This window comes from Coregonus clupeaformis, chromosome 2 (assembly GCF_020615455.1).
Source record: "Coregonus clupeaformis isolate EN_2021a chromosome 2, ASM2061545v1, whole genome shotgun sequence".
NCBI classification, from domain to species: Eukaryota; Metazoa; Chordata; class Actinopteri; order Salmoniformes; family Salmonidae; genus Coregonus; species Coregonus clupeaformis.
In genome coordinates, this window is record NC_059193.1 from 13,670,105 (window position 1) to 13,691,883 (window position 21,779).

A 21,779-nucleotide genomic window follows, 5' to 3' on the forward strand; every position below is an offset into this window, starting at 1 on the left:
TGTTCTCATGACAAAATGAGTTATCAAAATAGATACAGCAATACTCTAGGATTGCCTGAGGCTAATTTACTGCATAGTTCTTGTTATGTGGATAAAGCCAGTGGATGTTTAACTCTACAATCAATATAGTTGGTCTTCACCGGCTTGCTGTGTGAATGACAGAGTTCCCTCATCAATATATTCATCTTGTGAGAGATGGAGAGATCTGCGTCTCAAATGGCACTCTCTATTCCCTGTGTAGTGCACTACGTTGCTCTATTTAGGGACTAGGCTGCCATTTAAGATGCAGCCAGAGTATCTCTTACAGACACCAGTGAGATAGCTGAATGGGCTCAGAAGCCCAGAGGTCTGCCTGACAGACTGTGTTTGCTTGTTAGCTGCTATCTGTATTGATTTTCTCTTGGTGGCTGCTGCTGTGCTGCACTAAATGATTCTGAGTTAGTATGTGGTTATAGTCCTTTTTCCTCTATCATACACTACCAAAGACCACCACCATGGATACGAGCCATGGATACGACCATGGATACGAGCCATGGATACGACCATGGATACGACCATGGATACGAGCCATGGATACGACCATGGATATGAGCCATGGATAAGAACCATGGATACGAGCCATGGATACGACCATGGATACGAGCCATGGATAAGAACCATGGCACGCTAACTAGCATAATGTGTCATGACAGAACACCATGAATTTAGGTATTCCAAGATTAGCCTGTACAAAATCTACAGTCTTCTTCCTGTTGTAATATCCAAGATTAGCCTTTACAACATCTACGTAGGCCCTCCGCTAACGTGTCGCGGAACATACCTTCCACGTCATTCATTATTTTCCATAGAATGCACGTTGATTATCTCTTACGTAATATTCCAGAATAGCCTCTACAACATCTACATAGCCTTCTTACAGTTGTAATATCCAATATTAGCCTCTACAACATCTACATAGCCTTCTTACAGTTGTAATATCCCAGATTTGCCTCTATAACATCTACATAGCCTTCTTACAGTGGTAATATCCGAGATTAGCCTCTATAACATCTACATAGCCTTCTTATAGTTGTAATATCCCAGATTAGCCTCTATAACATCTACATAGCCTTCTTACAGTTGTAATATCCCAGATTAGCCTCTACAACATCTACATAGCCTTCTTACAGTTGTAATATCCCAGATTAGCCTCTACAACATCTGCATAGCCTTCTTACAGTTGTAATATCCCAGATTAGCCTCTACAACATCTACATAGCCTTCTTATAGTTGTAATGTAACTGAAGTGTATTGTGACCTGAATTGGAAAGAGACAGAGATACAGAGACCACAGACACAACATTGACATAATTACTGTCATCGCTTTTATTTCGTTTTTTTTGTGTTCAGTTATTTAAATAACACAGAATGCAGGAGGGGTACATGAGACATATTGTTGATACACAAAATCATTGGTTGTTAGTCGTATTACCAATAAACCGGAACCAAATATAGGCTGTGTCCCAAACTAAGAAATCTCCCCCTCTTGGTAAAATACATTCTATTAAGAACTAATTACAATCAACACTTGGGATTGGGACATAGCCATCCTGTGTTGATTAGCAGGGGGAGGGGGTCTCACAGGGGAGGGGGGGTTTACTCAAGGCTGAAACAAAGCCACAGTGGCTGCATCTGAAATGCCACCCTATTTCTATTATTGTGTTGTTGATATAGCGTTGATTTTTCCCATTTGGACGTGTTGCATTTCATCCTTTCTTGTTGTGAATGTTCTGACAACAACCCTCGCTGTCACAAGGAAAACCAATCAGCTAAATGTGTTTACTCTGAATAGGGTGCTATTTAAGACGCAGCCGTGACAGTGAGAAGGTTACTCCTGCTTACCCAATGTGCCAAGTCACCGTAATACCAGGTGTCCCTGTCAGTCAGAGATTCAACACATCAGGGTCTTATTCATTAGGGCACACTGTAGCAAATTGCAGTGCAATGGAAAATAAATCATTATTGGACAAGCTCAGGTAGTCCCTTCCTGTTTCAGCCCCTTTTCTTTCCCTTTGGCGTCTAATGAATACAGCCCACATGTGACTAGTCAGTAATCTGCTGATGCAGCAGTCCCATAGAGCCATACGTGTTAGGGGACAAGGATAGACCCACTCCTGTGGTCCTGCTCTGTTTGTGATCCTCCATGTGATCCGCTACGGGGCGGAGGGAGAGATGTGGAATGATGTCGGTGGCCTTGGTGACCCCTTGCCTTGAAATACAACGCCTCCAGAGGGTTGAAGTGCAACGGTTACATTTACTGATAATTGTTTTTACTGTATAACATAAAAAGGCTATTATAGTGTGTTGCGTTTTAGTGTGTGGCGGCGGTCTTACTGTTACTATGCCGATTATGGAGAAGCGTGAGGTTTCTGTGTGAATGACACCTGTTTCAGCCAATCAAAGTCAGTCCAATACTGTGAGCCATAGGAATATGGAATGAATCAAAGAAGTGCAAAATCAAGTGAAACTTGATAAAATAAAGTACAAAATCTAAAGCAAACTGAAATGTGCATGTGCATTTAGAGTATTGTTTGCAGAATACAGGCCTTGCTTCAGCAAGAGTTTGGTCATTTAACAAACCTACTCCTATCGTCCGATCCCAACCTCGATCCCAACCTCGATCCCAACCTCGATCCCAACCTCGACCCAACCTCGATCCCAACCTAACGTCTGACTGCAACATTCTCTCAACCATCTCTTGTGGAATGCCTCTTTTTATGAATCTTTCCTATTGGCTGCCTTGATCGTCATCGTTGTGGTACACACAGATGTTTGTCTCTACAACATTACTGACAACAACCCTTGGTTTCTACATGCTGTATTTGTTGTCATTTTGATGTCCCCAGCCATTGTTAGTTTGTTGTTGGTGCCGGACAGTCGACATATCAGTATTAGAAATGGTAACATTGTGTCCCATTGGTTAACATATAAACCTACAAAAACCTTCTCAAAAGTCAACACTCTGTCTCTGTCTCTCTCTTCTACCTCTCTACCTGCCAATCTGTACATTCATTTGAAACAAAGCAGTACATAAAACAACATACAGTAACTGTATATACAGTACATAGAGGTGATAGATGCATTATTGCACTGCGATAGGTAAAGACTGCATAAGAAGCTTTGTATTTTTTTTTCCTGTTCAATAAAAAGGATATACTGTGCTGTAGTGTATGTTTTTGGCCATTTGTGATGTCATCAATACCACAATAACGCCAACGTTCCTTGATCCTTTGCATAGTAAGGTTATGGAATGGGCTCCCGAGTGGCGCAGCGGTCTAAGGCACTGCATCTCAGTGCTTGAGGCGTCACTACAGACCCCCCTGGTTCGATTCCAGGCTGAATCACAACCAGCCGTGATTGGGAGTCCCGTAGGGCGGAGCACAATTGGCCCAGCGTCGTCCGGGTTTGGCCGGTGTAGGCCGTCATTGTAAATAAGAATTTGTTCTTAACTGACTTGCCTAGTTAAATAAAGGTAAAATAAATGGGTGTTTATTTTTATTTTTATGGTAGAGAAACTACACTGTAACCAGAGCCATATCTATACAATGTCAGTGTATATATATGGCTCTGACTGTACCCATTCTATCATAACATGCTCATTCAGCGTGAAGAGCCCATCTTTGTTTTCATAATCGAATAACTATCACGTCAACTTTCGAAGGGATTTGTTGATGAAAGCGTAGTCCAGTAAGCTATAATATTATATTTACAAACTCCTATACCTGCCTCCCCGTAGCCACTACTGCTACTACGGTACTGAAACTGATCCATCAATACTCTTGTTTGCGTCCCAAATGACACCCTATTCCCTATTTAGTGCACTACTTTTGACCAGGTTCCATAAGGCTCGGGTCAATGGTAGTGCACTATATAGGGAACAGGGTGGCATTTAGAATACGGTCTCTCTCTCTCTCTCTCTCTCTCTCTCTCTCTCTCTCTCTCTCTCTCTCTCTCTCTCTCTCTGTCTCTCTCTCTCTCTCTCTCTCTCTCTCTGTCTCTGTCTCTCTCTCTCTCTCTCTCTCTCTCTCTCTCTCTCTCTCTCTCTCTCTCTCTCTCTCTCTCTCTCTCTCTCTCCCCAGTTTGACCTGTGTCAGACCTGCAAACATCATGTCAACCTTTGGTTTAACTGCATTCCTTTCTACTCCAATGTATACCCAGCAACATTTAAACATATATCCAAAATAACTGCAAAAGCCTATCTACGACATCACATTATCAATGCCTTATGTGGGGGAGAAAAAGTGTAACACTGTTTTTGAAAACATTGCATCATTCCATATATTGTCTTTGGTATTTCTTTCTAGCCCGTTGGACTTTTTTGGGGTACAAATTAGAATAAACAATTTCTTAGAGTAAACTTAAGTAAGCTACTGTAATAATTAAGATTATTCATGGACATTTTGTCGTAGTCAAATGCAAGTAAGCTAGTTTTACATTTCAGCAATTCCTGAATACAACAACACATTTTGTTTTTCAATTAGGACCAAATCTAAAATTGCAGACAAGTCGCTTTGGATTTTAGAAACCCTTACATTTCATTTTTCTGTGTAATAAATGTACAAAGTATTTTATAAGATGTAAGAATGAGAGGCAGAGGAAACAGTGAATTGTCCCTTCAATCTCCTCTCAGTAATCCCACTGTTGAGCTTGCTCTGAGCTTGATGGTCCTGGACTCTTCTATAGCCAGCCAGCCAAATCAGTGGGTTTTAGTGGACTTTAGAATCACCAGACGGGTTGCTTCTACGTCCCAGCTGTGTTGTAAGGGCAGCAGGTTATTTACTCTGTGGTCAACATAAGGGCAGCAGGTTATTTACTCTGTGGTCAACATAAGGGCATCAGGTTATTTACTCTGTGGTCAACATTATTGTCCCTTACTCCTGGATGCTCCAAAGCAACAAACACACAAGGTCAGTTCCTTTCAAAGTCCTTTCCATATCTCCCCTGTGGGCCAAGCGCTGAGCTGGCCCTCCATCTTAGATGATCCTATACGTCAATGAATTTAAGAATTGCCCAAAACCCACCAGTCCCTTTATCAATGTTCTGTCTGTTTTCTTTTTCTCTCTTATTGGGCAAGCTCAATGGTCCTTTCTCCTGACCCTCTCTCCCAGGCTCCCCCTATAGGTCGGTGCCAACACTGCCCCTCTTCACCCTCAGGCTGCCGCCCCAGCCCCGGGGACAGGTGTTCTGGGTACGCTGCAGTCCTGGAGACCTCAGCCCAGAGTCCTCCGACTCCACCGAAGCATCCGAGTCAGTGAGGGACCTGGTGTTGTAGAGCCTTACCGGGGACCGGATTACCCCTGTAGGGGTGGGAGGAGGGCTGGCGAAGGGGGGAGACTGGCACCCCATGGCCCTGGACTGGTAGGGGCTGAAGGGTGGTTTGGAGCTGCTGCTGCTGTGGTGGTGCTGGGAGTCGTAGCCCTGGTGATGCTGGTGGGTCGGGTTGCCACCTAGTGGGGAGATTGGGAGATTGTGGCCGCTCAGAGCACCTGGGGACGGGCTGTTTTTACGTTTGGCCGCATTGATGATGTTCTTGGCTAACAGGCGGTGGTTTGCCTTGGAGTGGCTGGGGCTGGGGCTGGGGCTGGGGCTGACGATGGGAGACTGGCATCTGGAACCCCAGGGAGGGGACAGGGGTGAGGGGGAGAGAGGAGTCGTGATGGTGCCTGGGTGAGAGGGTCTGGAGGAGGAAGAGTTGGAGATGGTGGTGGAGAAAGGCTTGGTTGTCTGGTTGATGTTAGGGGATTGACAGCGGGACCCCCAGGGAGATCTAGGCGATATAGGTGAGGTGGTAGTGGATGGTTTAGGCCTGGATAAAGAGGCTGTGGAGAACGGTTTGGTGGTCTGGTTGACCACGGCGGGGGACTTGCACCTCGTCTCCCAGGGTGGGGAGACAGGGGAGGTGGCTGTGGAGGTGGCAGTCGCCTGGTGGAGGTGCCTGGAAGAGGAGGAGGAGGAGGGGGTGATGGTGGTCTGGGGGGTGGTGGACCAGACCCCACTGTGAGTGGGGGGTCCCTCTGGGCTGCTGAACCGACGGGGGAACTGCGGTGTCCTGGTGGGAGAGGGGGTGGTCGTGGGGGTGGTGGTGGGGGTCGGGGTTCGGGGGGACTCCTTCCTCATCTGTGGAGAGTAAAGAGTAAAAACACATGTAAAAGTATAGAGACATTAATGTAAGACACCATGATGATGTTAAACTAGGGTATAGAGACATTAATGTAAGACACCATGATGATGTTAAACTAGGGTATAGAGACATTAATGTAAGACACCATGATGATGTTAAACTAGGGTATAGAGACATTAATGTAAGACACCATGATGATGTTAAACTAGGGTATAGAGACATTAATGTAAGACACCATGATGATGTTAAACTAGGGTATAGAGACATTAATGTAAGACACCATGATGATGTTAAACTAGGGTATAGAGACATTAATGTAAGACACCATGATGATGTTAAACTAGGGTATAGAGACATTAATGTAAGACACCATGATGATGTTAAACTAGGGTATAGAGACATTAATGTAAGACACCATGATGATGTTAAACTAGGGTATAGAGACATTAATGTAAGACACCATGATAATGTTAAACTAGGGTATAGAGACATTAATGTAAGACACCATGATGATGTTAAACTAGGGTATAGAGACATTAATGTAAGACACCATGATGATGTTAAACTAGGGTATAGAGACATTAATGTAAGACACCATGATGATGTTAAACTAGGGTATAGAGACATTAATGTAAGACACCATGATGATGTTAAACTAGGGTATAGAGACATTAATGTAAGACACCATGATGATGTTAAACCAGGGTATAGAGACATTAATGTATGACACCATGATGATGTTAAACTAGGGTATAGAGACATTAATGTAAGACACCATGATAATGTTAAACTAGGGAAAAGAGACATGAATGTAAGACGAGCGAAATGCCTTCTACGCTCGCTTCGAGGCAAGCAACACTGAACCATGCATGAGAGCACCAGTTGTTCCGGACGACTGTGTGAGTAAGACCTTTAAACAGTTTAACATTCACAAGGCCACAGGGCCATATGGATTACCAGGACCTGTATTCAGAGCATGCGCTGACCAGCTGGCAAGTGTAAGTGTCTTCACTAACATTTTCAACCTCTCCCTGACCCAGTCTGTAATACCTACATGTTTCAAGCAGACCACCATAGTCCCTGTGCCCAAGAACGCCAAGGTAACCTGTCTAAATGACTATCGCCCCATAGTACTCGCATCTGTAGCCATGAAATGCTTTGAAAGGCTGGTCATGGCTCACATCAACACCATCATCCCAGACACCCTGGACCCACTCCAATTTGCATACCGCCCCAACAGATCCACAGATGACGCAATCTCTATTGCACTCCACACTGCCCTTTCCCACTTGGACAAAAGGAACACCTACGTGAGAATGCTGTTCATTGACTACAGCTCAGCATTCAACACCATAGTGCCCTCGAAGCTCATCACTAAACTAAGGTCCCTGGGACTGAACACCACCCTCTGCAACTGGATCCTGGACTTCCTGTCGGGTCGCCTCCAAGTGGTGAGGGTAGGCAACAACACAGCCGCCACACTGGCCCTCAACACGGGGCCCCTCAGGGGTGCGTGCTTAGTCCCGTCCTGTCCTCCCTGTTCACCCACAACTGTGTGGCCGCGCACGACTCCAACACCATCATTACGTTTTCATGCGACACGATGGTGGTAGGCCTGATCACCGACAACGATGAGACAGCCTATAGGGAGGAGGTCAGAGACCTGGCAGTGTGATGCCAGGCAAACATCCTCTCCATCAACGTCAGTAAGACAAAGGAGCTGATTGTGGACTACAGTAAACGGGGGGGAGCAGGCACGCCCCCATTCACATCCACGAGGCTGCAGTGGAACGGGTCGAGAGCTTCAAGTTCCTCTGTGTCCACATCACTAAGGATATATCATGGTCCAAACACACCAACACAGTCTTGAAGAGGGCACGACAATGCCTCTTCCCCCTCAGGAGGCTGAAAAGATTTGGCAGAGACCTCCTCAAAAAATTATACAGCTGCACCATCGAGAGCATCTTGACTGGCTTCATCACCGCTTGGTATGGCAAATGCTTGGCATCTGACCGCAAGGTGCTACAGAGGGTAGTGTGCGTACGACCCAGTACATCACTGGGGCTGAGCTCCCTGCCATCCAGGACCTCTATACCAGGCGGTGTCAGAGGAAGGCCCAAAAGATGGTCAAAGACTCCAGCCACCCAAGCCACAGACTGTTCTCTCTGCTACCGCACGGCAAGCGGTACCAATGCACCAAGTCTGGAACCAACAGGATCCTGAACAGCTTCTACCCTCACGACATAAGACTTCTAAACAAGACTGCTAAATAGCTAATCAAATGGCTACCCAGACTACCTGCATTAAACCTTTTTTGCACTAACTCTCTGGCACTGACTCTATGCACACACTGGACTCACTTTACTATATGTACAGTACATAGCAACCTCATTTACCTCGTACTCCTGCACATCGACTTGGTACTGGTACTCCCTGTATATAGACATGTTATTTTCTACTCCCTGTATATAGCCATGTTATTTTCTACTCCCTGTATATACCCATGTTATTTTGACTTATCTTTAACTCTGCATTGTTGGAAAAGGACCTGTAAGCATTTCACTGTTATTGTACACCTGTGGTCTACGAAGCATGTGACAAAAAAATAAGATTTGATTTGAAGACACCATGATAATGTTAAACTAGAGTAAAGAGACATGAATTTAAGACACCATGATAATGTTAAATGAGGGAAGATATGTTTTTTGATTGACAGTGCTGTATGAAGTGAGATATACAACAGACAGCACAGGTGGTACTTAGAGTATAGGCTACAGAATGACCTCAGAACGTTGTTGTAATGAAGGTATTTTTGTATTTTTTTGTGTATTTATTAAGGATCCCCATTAGCTGCTGCCAAGGCAGGGGTCCAGCAACATTAAAGCAGTTATACGTATGCATGGTATTGTGCAGCTTGGTGAAACACATTTCATGAGAGAAGTCATTCACAAGAGCTCCTTGCACACACTGCAACATTCGGTATACACACGTGGTGTACAGAAGGAAAAGAGAGCGAACTCTCCATTTAAAATGTTCTAATATATTGATCACGAGCTACAGAGGAATTTAGCTCTATTCGTTCATCTCATAAACTTGGCTACTGTTTTCAACAACGCTACACGGTTTCCTTGACAAGACAACGACAACTTGGGCTGAAACAGACTGCATAGCAACCCCCCGACTATCAGCTCCCATCTGTGTGTGTCTGTGAGCCCCTGCAACCAAACAGGACACCTGGTCTGTAGTGTCCCTCTCACGTTACCGCCGTTTGGCCCAGCTGAGGTGACTAACCTTTATGGGGATCTGCTGTTCCCTAGGCTCCTGAAGAGCTTGGTAGATCCACTGTTCCCTAGGCTTCTGAAGAGCTTGGCACTGTGGATCTGCTGTTCCCTAGACTCCTGAAGAGCTTGGTAGATCCACTGTTCCCTAGGCTTCTGAAGAGCTTGGCACTGTGGATCTGCTGTTCCCTAGCCTCCTGAAGAGCTTGGTAGATCCACTGTTCCCTAGGCTTCTGAAGAGCTTGGTAGGTCTGCTGTTCCCTAGACTCCTGAAGAGCTTGGTAGGTCTGCTGTTCCCTAGACTCCTGAAGAGCTTGGCACTGTGGATCTGCTGTTCCCTAGACTCCTGAAGAGCTTGGTAGGTCTGCTGTTCCCTAGACTCCTGAAGAGCTTGGTAGGTCTGCTGTTCCCTAGACTCCTGAAGAGCTTGGTAGGTCTGCTGTTCCCTAGACTCCTGAAGAGCTTGGTAGGTCTGCTGTTCCCTAGACTCCTGAAGAGCTTGGTAGGTCTGCTGTTCCCTAGACTCCTGAAGAGCTTGGTAGGTCTGCTGTTCCCTAGACTCCTGAAGAGCTTGGTGGATCTGCTGTTCCCTAGACTCCTGAAGAGCTTGGTAGGTCTGCTGTTCCCTAGACTCCTGAAGAGCTTGGCACTGTGGATCTGCTGTTCCCTAGACTCCTGAAGAGCTTGGTAGGTCTGCTGTTCCCTAGACTCCTGAAGAGCTTGGTAGGTCTGCTGTTCCCTAGACTCCTGAAGAGCTTGGTAGGTCTGCTGTTCCCTAGACTCCTGAAGAGCTTGGCACTGTGGATCTGCTGTTCCCTAGACTCCTGAAGAGCTTGGTAGGTCTGCTGTTCCCTAGACTCCTGAAGAGCTTGGCACTGTGGATCTGCTGTTCCCTAGACTCCTGAAGAGCTTGGTAGGTCTGCTGTTCCCTAGACTCCTGAAGAGCTTGGTAGGTCTGCTGTTCCCTAGACTCCTGAAGAGCTTGGTAGGTCTGCTGTTCCCTAGACTCCTGAAGAGCTTGGTAGGTCTGCTGTTCCCTAGACTCCTGAAGAGCTTGGTAGGTCTGCTGTTCCCTAGACTCCTGAAGAGCTTGGTGGATCTGCTGTTCCCTAGACTCCTGAAGAGCTTGGTAGGTCCGCTGTTCCCTAGACTCCTGAAGAGCTTGGTAGGTCTGCTGTTCCCTAGACTCCTGAAGAGCTTGGTAGGTCTGCTGTTCCCTAGACTCCTGAAGAGCTTGGTGGATCTGCTGTTCCCTAGACTCCTGAAGAGCTTGGTAGGTCTGCTGTTCCCTAGACTCCTGAAGAGCTTGGCACTGTGGATCTGCTGTTCCCTAGACTCCTGAAGAGCTTGGTAGGTCTGCTGTTCCCTAGACTCCTGAAGAGCTTGGTAGGTCTGCTGGTCCCTAGACTCCTGAAGAGCTTGGTAGGTCTGCTGTTCCCTAGACTCCTGAAGAGCTTGGTAGGTCTGCTGTTCCCTAGACTCCTGAAGAGCTTGGTAGGTCTGCTGTTCCCTAGACTCCTGAAGAGCTTGGTGGATCTGCTGTTCCCTAGACTCCTGAAGAGCTTGGTAGGTCCGCTGTTCCCTAGACTCCTGAAGAGCTTGGTAGGTCTGCTGTTCTCTAGCCTCCTGAAGAGCTTGGTAGGTCCGCTGTTCCCTAGACTCCTGAAGAGCTTGGTAGGTCTGCTGTTCCCTAGGCTCCTGAAGAGCTTGGTAGGTCTGCTGTTCCCTAGGCTTCTGAAGAGCTTGGTAGGTCTGCTGTTCCCTAGACTCCTGAAGAGCTTGGTAGGTCTGCTGTTACAAGAGAGTTTCTTATAATGTTAAGCTCTTGATACAGGCTTTGCTGATACCCGGCAAAGAATCCTGGCGAGCTTTCTTTTCACCTTGAACTAGTGTTGATCAGATTCAGAGTACGACACTGATCTGAGGTCAGTTTTGTGCTTTTCACCCCCTACTGGTTCCATTTAGTATTTGGCTTGGCCAGGCTAATCCTATATCTGTGCCTATCAGGCCCTAAGGACAACATGTACCTTGAGCAAAAGTTTTCAGGATTTGCTGTTACCCTGCTGAGGCTCTTGGGGAGCTTTATTATTATTGAACCAGTGTTACTCTGAAGTTACCCCCGATACAAATAAAATGGAATCAAAGTTTATTGGTCGCGTGCACAGTTTTGAAGATGTTATCGTAGGTGCAGCGAAATTTTTATGTCTCTAGCTCCAACAGTGCAGCAATATCTAGCAACACAATAACAATACACACATTATCCAAACATTTAAAAAGAAGAACAAGAAATTAAGACGTATCAGAAAGAGCCGGAAGAGTCCAGAATATAAATACATCTATACAGCGCATTCGTATTCAGACCCCTTGACTTTTTCCACATTTCGTTACGTTACAGCCTTATTCCAAAAATGATTCAATAATTTTTTGCCTCATCAATCTACACACGATGCCCCATAATGACAAAGCAAAAACAGGTTTGTAGAAACCTTTGGAAAAAAATATATAATAATAATAATGGAAATATTACATTTACATAAGTATTCAGACCCTTTACTCAGTACTTGGTTGAAGCACCTTTGGCAGCGATTACAGCCTTGAGTCTTCTTGGGTATGACTCTACAAGCTTGGCACACCTGTATTTGGGGAGTTTTCTCCCATTCTTCTCTGCAGATCCTCTCAACCTCTGTCAGGTTGGATGGGGAGCGTCCCTGCACAGCTATTTTCAGGTCTCTCCAGAGATGTTCGATCGGGTTCAAGTCCGGGCTCTGGCTGGGCCACTCAAGGACATTCAGAGACTTGTCCCGAAGCCACTCCTGCGTTGTCTTGGCTGTGTGCTTAGGGTCGTTGTCCTGTTGGAAGGTGAACCTTCGCCCCAGTCTGAGGTCCTGAGCGCTCTGGAGCAGGTTTTCATCAAGGATCTCTCTGTACTTTGCTCCGTTCATCGTTCCCTCAATCCTGACTAGTCTCCCAGTCCCTACCGCTGAAAAACATCCCCACAGCATGATGCTGCCACCACCATGCTTCACCGTTGGGATGGTGCCAGGTTTCTTCCAGATGTGACGCTTGGCATTCAGGACAAATCTTGGTTTCATCAGACCAGAGAATCTTTCTCATGGTCTGAGAGTCCTTAGGGTGCCTTTTGGCAAACTCCAAGTGGGCTGTCATGTGCCTTTTACTGAAGAGTGGCTTTCATCTGGCCACTCTGCCATAAAGGCCTAATTGGTGGAGTGCTGCATAGATGGTTGTCCTTCTGGAAGGTTCATCCCATCTCCACAGAGGAACTCTGGAGCTCTTTCAGAGTGACCATTGGGTTCTTGGTCACCTCCCTTACCAAGGCCCTTCCCCCCCGATTGCTCAGTTTGGCCAGGCTGCCAGCTCTAGTAAGCGTCTTGATGTTCCAAACTTCTTCCATTTATGAATGATGAGGACACTGTGTTCTTGGAGACCTTCAATGCTGCAGACATTTTTTGGTACCCTTCCCCAGATCTGTTCCTCCACACAATCCTGTCTCGGAGCTCTACGGACAATTCCTTCGACCTCATGGCTTGGTTTCTGCTCTGACATGCACTGTCAACTGTGGGACCTTACAGTGGCTTGCTAAAGTTTTCATCCCCCTTGCCAATTGTCCTATTTCGTTGCCTTACAACCTGGAATTAAAATATATTTTTGGGGGGTTTGTATCATTTGATTTCCACAACATGCCTACCACTTTGAAGAAGCAAAATATAATTTATTTTGTGAAAACAAGCAAGAAATATAACAAAAAACCTGAAAACTTGAGCGTGCATAACTATTCTGAATAGTTGAATGGTGTGTATAGACAGGATAGACTGATCTAAGGTCAGTTTTTACAGTTTGCGTTCTATTCCATAATGGTGAAGGTTAGGATTTGGAAAGAGTAGGCTGATCCTAGATCTGTACCTAGTCCCTAAGGTACTAACTATTTATTTTATTTTATTTATTTACTATTTGTATTGTATATATTGCAGAAAGATTGTGGCTTCCATCAATGTAATTGTCTGCATCATTTTCAATCCCACATATATTTTTGTGTAATATCTACAGTACCAGTCAAAAGTTTGGACACACCTACTCATTCCAGTGTTTTCTTTATTTTTAGACATCAAAACTATAAAAAGAACACATATGGAATCATGTAGTAACCAAAAAAGTGTTAAACAAATCAAAATATATATTATATTTGAGATTCTTTAAAGTAGCCTTTGCCTTGATGACAGCTTTGCACACTCTTGGCATTCTCTTGGCTTCATGAGGTAGTCACCTGGAATACATTTCAATTAACAGGTGTGCCTTGTTAGAAGTTAATTAGTGGAATTTCTTTGCTTATTAATGCGTTTGAGCCAATCAGTTGTGTTGTGACAAGGTAGGGGTGGTACACAGAAGATAGCCCTATTTCGTAAAAGACCAAGTCCATATTATGGCAAGAACAGCTCAAATAAGCAAAGAGAAACAACAGTCCATCATTACTTTAAGACATAAAGGTCAGTAAATCCAGAAAATGTCAAGAACTTTCAACGTTTTTTCAAGTGCAGTCGCAAAAAATATCAAGCGCTATGATGAAACTGGCTCTCATGAGGACGACCACAGGAATGGAAGACCCAGAGTTACCTCTGCTGCAGAGGATAAGTTCATTAGAGTTACCAGCCTCAGAAATTGCAGCCCAAATAAATGCTTCACAGAGTTCAATTAACAGACACATCTCAACCTCAACTGTTTAGAGGGGACTGTGTGAATCAAGCGTTCATGGTCGAATTGCTGCAAAGAAACCACTACTAAAGGACACCAATAAGAAGAAGATACTTTTTGGGCCAAGAAACATGAGCAATGGACATTAGACAGGTGGAAATCTGTGCTTTGGTCTGATTAGTCCAAATTTGAGATTTTTGTGAGATGCAGAATAGGTGAACGGATGATCTCTTCATGTGTGGTTCCCACCGTGAAGCATGGAGGAGGAGGTGTGATGGTGTGTGGGTGCTTTGCTGGTGACACTATCTGTGATTTATTTAGAATTCAAGGCACACTTAACCAGCATGGCCACCACAGCATTCTGCAGCGATACGCCATCCCATCTGGTTTGCGCTTAGTGGGACTATCATTTGCTTTTCAACAGGACAATGACCCAGAACACACCTCCAGGCTGTGTAAGGGCTATTTGACCAAGAAGGAGAGTGATGGAGTGCTGCATCAGATGACCTGGCCTCCACAATATCCCGACCTCAAGCCAATTGAGATGGTTTTGGATGAGTCGGTCCGCAAAGTGAAGGAAAAGCAGCCAACGAGTGCTCAGCGTATGTCGGAACTCCTTCTTTGACTGTTGGAAAAGCATTCCTCATGAAGCTGGTTGAGAGAATGCCAAGAGTGATCAAAGCTGTCATCAAGGCAAAGGGTGGCTACTTTGAAGAATATAAAATATATTTTGATTTGTTTAACACTTTTTTGGTTACTACATGATTCCATATGTGTTATTTCATGGTTTTGATGTCTTAACTATTATTCTACAATGTAGAAAATACCCTTGAATGATTAGGTGTGTCCAAACTTTTAAAATATATTTTCCTTTATTATTTTCCCCTAACCCTACCACCCCTCCCGTAATTAGAGTAAACTAATGGACAACAAAACTTAAGACTGCTACTTTCAGCTTATACATACTATCCTGAACAAAAATACAAACGCAACATGTAAAGTGTTGGTCCCATGTTCCCTGAGCTGAAATAAAAGCGTATTTTTCTCAAATGTTGTGTACAAATTTGTTTACATCCCTGTTAGTGAGCATTTCTCCTTTGTCAAGATAATCCTTCCACCAGACAGCTGTGGCATATCAAGAAGCTGATTAAACAGCATGATCATTACACAGGTGGCGGACAGCGTGTATGGCGTCGTGTGGGCGAGTGGTTTGTTGATGTCAAAGTTGTGAACAGAGTGCCCCATGGTGGCGGTGGGATTATGATATGGGCAGGCATAAGCTACGGACAATGAACACAATTGCATTTTATCGATGGCAATTTGAATGCACAGAGATACCGTGACAAGATCCTGAGGCCCATTGTCAGGCCATTCATCCGCCGCCATCACCTCATGTTTCAGCATGATAATGCACAGCCCCATGTCACAAGGATCTGTACACAATTCCTGAAAGCTGAAAATGTCCCAGTTCTTCCATGGCCTGCATACTCACCAGACATGTCACCCATTAAGCATGTTTGGGATGCCCTGGATCGATGTGTATGACAGTGTGTTCCAGTTCCTGCCCATATCCAGCAACTTCGCACAGACATTGAAGAGGAGTGGGACAACATTCCACAGGCCACAATCAACAGCCTTATCAACTCTAAGTGAAGGAGATGTCGCACTGCATGAGGCAAATGGTGGTCACACCAGACACTGACTGGTTTTCTGATCCACGCCCCTACCTTTAAAAAAAAAAAACGTCTCTGTGACCAACAGATGCATATCTGTATACCCAGTCATATGAAATCTGTAGATTAGGGCCTAATGAATTGATTTCAATTGATTGATTTCCTTAAATGAACTGTAACTCAGTAAAATCTTTGAAATTGTTGCATGTTACATTTCTATTTTTGTTCAGTGTATATACATTTTACGGACACAGTATATTTTACAATAATCAGCTCCACTCAACCCCTCCCATAGATCTCTGAACACTATCCAATTTTGATCCAGTTTTGATTTCTACTTGCCATATATACATACTGTAGTTTCTCCTGTGTAATTTAGCCTTCACATGAGTCTTTCTGTACAGCTGTTAATTTTACATTATTAATAGGAAAAAAAATCCTTACAATTAACTTCGGTTAGTGGAGACGGAGGAGACTGAAACGAAAACATAGGCTTAAAGTACTTTGCTTCCTCTTTCAAAATATTGTTTGCTGAATCATGGGTGACTCCGTCATTTTGTAACAAGTTTCAGTAAATTCATTTTTGGTAGCATTTCTATGTTGAAGATTTAAAAAAGAATGTGGTGCATTTTCCCCCATATTCCATCCATTACACTTGATCTTTCTTGAATAAGTTCCTCCATTTTTTTTCTCTTTCCTCTAACGTATTCTGTGCCTCTATGGTACAGTTTTATTGCTATCTATCTTTACTGTTAGTCCCTCTATTTCCTATGTTAATATGAATTATTTTGACCTAAATTGCTTTTGTTTTAAAGATAAGTATTGAATTGCATGGCCTCTAAAGGCACAATTAAAAGCGTCCCATACAATAAGGGGATCTGCTGTACCAATGTTATGTAGTAAAATGTTATAAATTATCATCCAATAGGCTTTGATTACATTTCCAATATCCTCGCCCACGTGGAGATTCTGTAAGAGTAATGTATATGCCAATTGTTTGATGGTCCGACCGCATTCTGTCCCCTATCAACACCTTTTAAACTGTAGGTTCCAGTGAGAATGCCATAAGAAAGTAGTCAAGATGACTAGCTTGATTTAGCCTCCGTCTTGTATATCTCACTAGGTCATGCTAAGGGTAACTTGTACCTTGAGCCTGGAATGTTTTCATGCTAGACAAGAAAGGCCAGTGGGTCATACCATCCTTTTGAAGGTAGGGGCCATGGGACCATTTGTCTGAATGCTTTTAACCTTCTGGGGCTTTTAGAAAGCTAAGACCCTTCCTACACAAAAACCAGGTTGTGGAATGCAGTGTAATCACTCATATTGTACAGGGTGTTTCCTTTCCCTTCAGGGAGAATCTTTTAAAACTGTTACTTCTTAAAAAGGCTGATTGTTGGTGTTGCATTGATGTATGCAACTGTTGTTATACTCTGCCGGCTCTTTGTGTTTTAAACTGGGTGTTAGCCTTCAGGAATATACATTTGTACCGTGTCTATTAACTGCTTTCAAATGTTTTCCTGCAGAGATATACATTTGTTCAATGCGCTATACGCTTCATTAAACTATGACAATAGAAAAGTCAGGGCAGCTAAAGAACAGAACGTTTAAGGTACTATAAAAGTAGATGAGTGGGAAACAGAAGGAAAGGTAGAAAAACAAACAAAAGAAAGGATAAAGCTTTAATCAGGAGAGAAACAGAAACAGTCCAACAGAAAAATATAAACAGTCCAACAGAAAAGAGAAGTTTATAGATACAGAAACAGAATTGGAAAACAGAAATCGGTGCATAAAAGAAAAGAGGAACAAAGAAACCATAGTCCTTGTTGTCAGCTAGCTGGTTTAGTGATCAACATTGTGAATCTAAAAAAAACCCACTCAGAGTTATATTTTCACGTATAAATCAGTCGAGTCGTAAAAAACCATAGAAGTTACATTACGTCAAATGGCATGCAGCAGTGCTGTCTGTAAATGACTGACATCAATGGCCTCAGAGCCAGGGCTCACAGGACAGTGGTAGTAGTATATATCATGCGGTAGTTCTCGAACTAAAGGGCAGAGAAACTGAGAAACAGAAGTCTAGGGTCATGTCCCAAATGGCACCCTATTTCCTATATAGTGCACTACTTTTGACCAGCACCCTATGGGCCCTGGTAGTGTACTATATAGGGAATAGGGTGCCATTTCAAACATCAGTCAGTCTATATTCCCCTGTAGAGACAGAGACATTAAGGGAGTTCCCTGCCTGATACTTTCATGTCTGTAAGCTTGTATTAAATTACAAATCATAGATCATAAAATAGACGCCAGAGCATCTGTTAAAGCGCTTTGTGTCTCTCGCTCTCAAGTCTTTCTGGAGACTTAGATGGGAAAAACACTGGAAAAAGTGTGAACCGATTTCTCATCCCAAAGTTATTTAGGAGCTGACAGAATATGGGGCTTTTCCACTTACTGGTTTTTATATTTTGGTACTATTTCGCAAATATTCCTCTGTTAACTGGGCGGCAGGTAGCTTAGTGGGTAAGAGCGTTGTGCCAGTAACCGAAAGGTTGCTGGTTCTAATCCCCGAGCCGACTAGATGTAAAATCTGTCGATGTGCCCTTAAGCAAGGCACTTAACCCTAATTGCTCTTGTAAGTCGCTCTGGATAAGAGTGTCTGCTAAATGACTAAAATGTTAACTGACATTAAATAATGTTCTTTTGGGATTTGATCTCTGGATCTATAGCATACAGAGGGTGTTTGTCAGTTGCATAGCAGACTTGTTTTCTTTAACCACTAATGAAGCAGCATAAATTCAAACCATGAAATCAAGATTCCACAAGGAACTCCAACCAAATATTTGGCTTTGTGTGTAGAAAAATAATCTATGTTGAGCTTTGTACTGTGAAATAACATCAACAGTGACGTCTAAACCTGTAGTATCTAGGTATCCAATAAATCTAGTGTGTGTATCCAGTGTCTGGTGTGTGCAATATGTTAAAATAAGGCTATTCCTGTCTGTCTATCTGTTGTACTTTGGTCGTGTTAACAGGAAGAGTAGAACAGAGTAAAAGCAGAGTAGAAACAGAGTAGATCTATCGGTAGAAGAAGAAAGAAGGCCTCCACACCTGGGGTTCGATCCCTGCCCTCTTGGTAGAGAAGGTGGGTCTGGGTGCCTGGACGCCCGACCGAGGAGAGGCGACTCTCTCCGGAGAGAAGGCAGAGACAGGAGAGGTGATCCTGGGGTCCCTCAGCTGTGGAGTCCCCCCGTGTTGTGGAGGATAGTAATCCCCACCTCCAATTCCTCCTGATGGGGGCTGAAGTGATGGGGACTGGGTAGGCCTGAAGCGGGGCAGGCTGTTGTAGTTGTGTGATGGAGGGTTGGAGGAGGGCAGGGAGGCCTGCCTGGAGTAAGCCTCAGATGAGACCAGGGGTTTGGGTGTTGGCGGGGCCCCCCGGGGCAGAGCGCTCAGCAGGGTGCTGGTAGAGTCCTGGACTGGGTTGAAGATGAACAGGGAGGAGTTGAGCTGGTAGGGCTGGTGCCTGGAGAGGTCCATCTCTATCTTGGTGCAGCCGTTCTCCAGGGGTGGTTCCTCGGGGACCGGGGCCGGGGTTGGAGCCTGCTGGCTGGGCCTCCTGTTCCCAGGCTGAGGGGTCTGGAGGGTCTGGGTCAGCCTGGCGCTGAGGTCAGTGTTGTTAGCGATAGCTTTGACCCGGCCAGGCATATTAGATGGGTAGACCCAAGACGGCGGCAGAGACGCGGTTGGAGACGGAGACCTCATCTGACCACCTCCACCACCGGAGACATTCTGATTCTCCACTACGTACTTCTCCATCCTGGACTGGCGCTTCGCGAACAGCTCGGCCCCCTTCCCTGATGCGTTGGTCAGGGTCTGCTCTGGCTGGTGCTGCCCTCTGGGCTCCCTGGTCCTGGAGCTCTTGAGACAGGAGGACCACTCCGGCACCTTGGCAGCCTCCGCCTTCAACTCTTCCCTGGCTAGGAAGTTAGAGGCCTCGGCCCCCAGAGCCAGCAGCTCCTCCTCTGGGGCTGGGTCGGGAACGGAGCGGAGGCCGTGCTTCTTCCTATCATCATTCCCCTGGACCAGGGAGAGGAGTTCAGGGTTGGGTGCCATGACAGGCTTCTCCTTAAAGGTGAACATGGACTTCCTGGCTGTAGACGATCGTCTGATGGCCGCCGCCCCTTCCTCCAGGATGCCCGTTTTGATTGGCTGCTGCTGGTTCTGTTGGCCAATAGGCTGAGGGGTGAAGGGGACAAAGATGTTGGGTCTAGGGGAGGTAGGAGGAGGGATGTATTGGGTGACAGGAGGGTTGGGGGGTAGATACTGGGGCACTGGGGCAGCTGTAGGAGGAGGGTTGTACTGGGGGATGGGTGTAGACCTAGGAAACATGACGGTAGACATGGGGGGAGGACTGGAGAGAGACTGGGAGGGAGGAGGAGGATGGATGGGGAAGGCTGGGAGTGGAGGCATAGAGTATGAGGGAGGAGGGGGAGGAGGAGAGAAGGCGACAGGGCGAGTGGCGGTGAAAGGAGGCAGAGGGGGAGTGGAGTAGGAGGGAGCTGGGGGAAGGGTGGGGGTAGGATAGGAGGGGGCTGGGGGTATGTTGTTATCCATGACGGGACTCCTTGCCTCTGGGGACTTGGGCTGTACGGTGGGTGGGGAGAAGAAGGGTCTGGCTGTCCGGTTGACGATGGTGGGGGTCTGTCTGGACAGGGACATAGAAACTGGCCCGCCATTTTTGATCTCTCCAGCAGAGCCCTGGGTGCTGTGGAAGCCATTATGGGTCTCAGGGGGAGCTGTGGGGTATGTGTATGACCCCCTATTCATCCCCACTTCCTCTCTGACTGGACCAGTGTTGTTGTCATTTACTGGTATAATCTCATCCTTCACTTCACCCTCAATATCCTCATATATCTCCTCTCTTTCTCTCTCTCCACTCCTCTCTTCCGCCTCCCCTTGTCTCTCGTTCACCGGCTGGAAGTGTCTCTCTTGTATCACGTCCACTCCCTTGTAGATGTGCTCATTACCTGGGTCCTCCATGATGTCACTTCCTGTGACCTCACTTCCAGAGGGTGGTGACCAGAGTGGTGGTTTTATCCCGATGCTGTTCTTCCAGTTCAATTGTCCGTCTGTCTCTGTCCCCTCACTAGGACCCCCCTTCTCCTCCTCCCATGTCAGGTTGTTGTTCCTGTTATCTCCTTCTCTCTCTTCTCTCTCCTCTCTCTCCTCTTCCCTCCTTCGTTCCCCACAGCTATCTAGCGTGAAGGCGTTGACCCTCTTCTTGCGGCGGTTGAAGAGCTGGACGCCGCGAGAGTTGGAGCAGCCAGACGGGACGGTCAGCTGGGCCGCGATGATCTGTGACCTCACCCTCGCCTCCTTCAACTCCTTTTCTGATAGGCTGGCACTACGTGTCAGGTCTGGAGGGAAGGAGGGAGGGAGAGAGGAGGTGGAGAGGGATGCAGGAAGAGGGAGAGAGAGAGAAGGAGTAATAGAGAGATGGAGGAGGGGGGAGAGAGAAATCAAGATTGTTATTTGATGAAAGCTTATTTATTCTGTACAGGCTTCCTTCTTTTCACTGTCATTTAGGTTAGTATTGTGGAGTAACTACAATGTTGTTGATCCATCCTCAGTTTTCTCCTATCACAGCCATTAAACTCTGTAACTTCTTTAAAATCATGGTGAAATCCTTGAGCAGTTTCCTTCCTCTCCGGCAACTGAGTTAGGAAGGACGCCTGTATCTTTGTAGTGACTTGGTGTTTTGATACATCATCCAAACTGTAATTAATAACTTCATCATGCTCAAAGAGATATTCAATGTGTGATTATTTTTACTAATCTACCAATGGGTGCCCTTCTTAGCGAGGCGTTGGAAAACCTCTGGTCTTTGTGGTTGAATCTGTTTGAAAATCACTGCTCGACTGAGGGACCTTACAGATAATTGTATGTGTGGGGTACATAGAGAAG

The 21,779-nt window shown here is 45.5% G+C and overlaps 1 protein-coding gene and 1 long non-coding RNA gene across 3 annotated transcripts in view; both read right to left on the reverse strand.

Annotated features, from left to right (window-relative positions):
* Nucleotides 1–1,336: 1,336 nt before the first annotated feature.
* Nucleotides 1,337–3,363, reverse strand: LOC121536252. Its single transcript, XR_005994841.2, has 2 exons — nucleotides 2,703–3,363; nucleotides 1,337–2,667 (listed from the first exon to the last, which is right to left on the reverse strand). It is a non-coding gene; the product is annotated as an uncharacterized LOC121536252 (long non-coding RNA).
* A 683-nt stretch (nucleotides 3,364–4,046) lies between these two features.
* Nucleotides 4,047–21,779, reverse strand: part of LOC121587410 (synaptopodin) — a 50,654-nt gene continuing 32,921 nt past the window's right edge. The window contains exons 3-4 of one of the 2 annotated variants that reach the window (XM_041904298.2): nucleotides 18,924–21,232; nucleotides 4,047–6,156 (exon numbers count right to left, since the gene is read on the reverse strand). In XM_041904298.2, the coding sequence (XP_041760232.2) occupies nucleotides 5,155–6,156; nucleotides 18,924–21,232 (3,311 nt within the window). In that variant the 3' untranslated portion in view covers nucleotides 4,047–5,154. Of the gene's footprint in view, nucleotides 6,157–18,923; nucleotides 21,233–21,779 lie in introns of those variants that run through there. The other variant, XR_006004063.1, reaches the window with a different exon arrangement.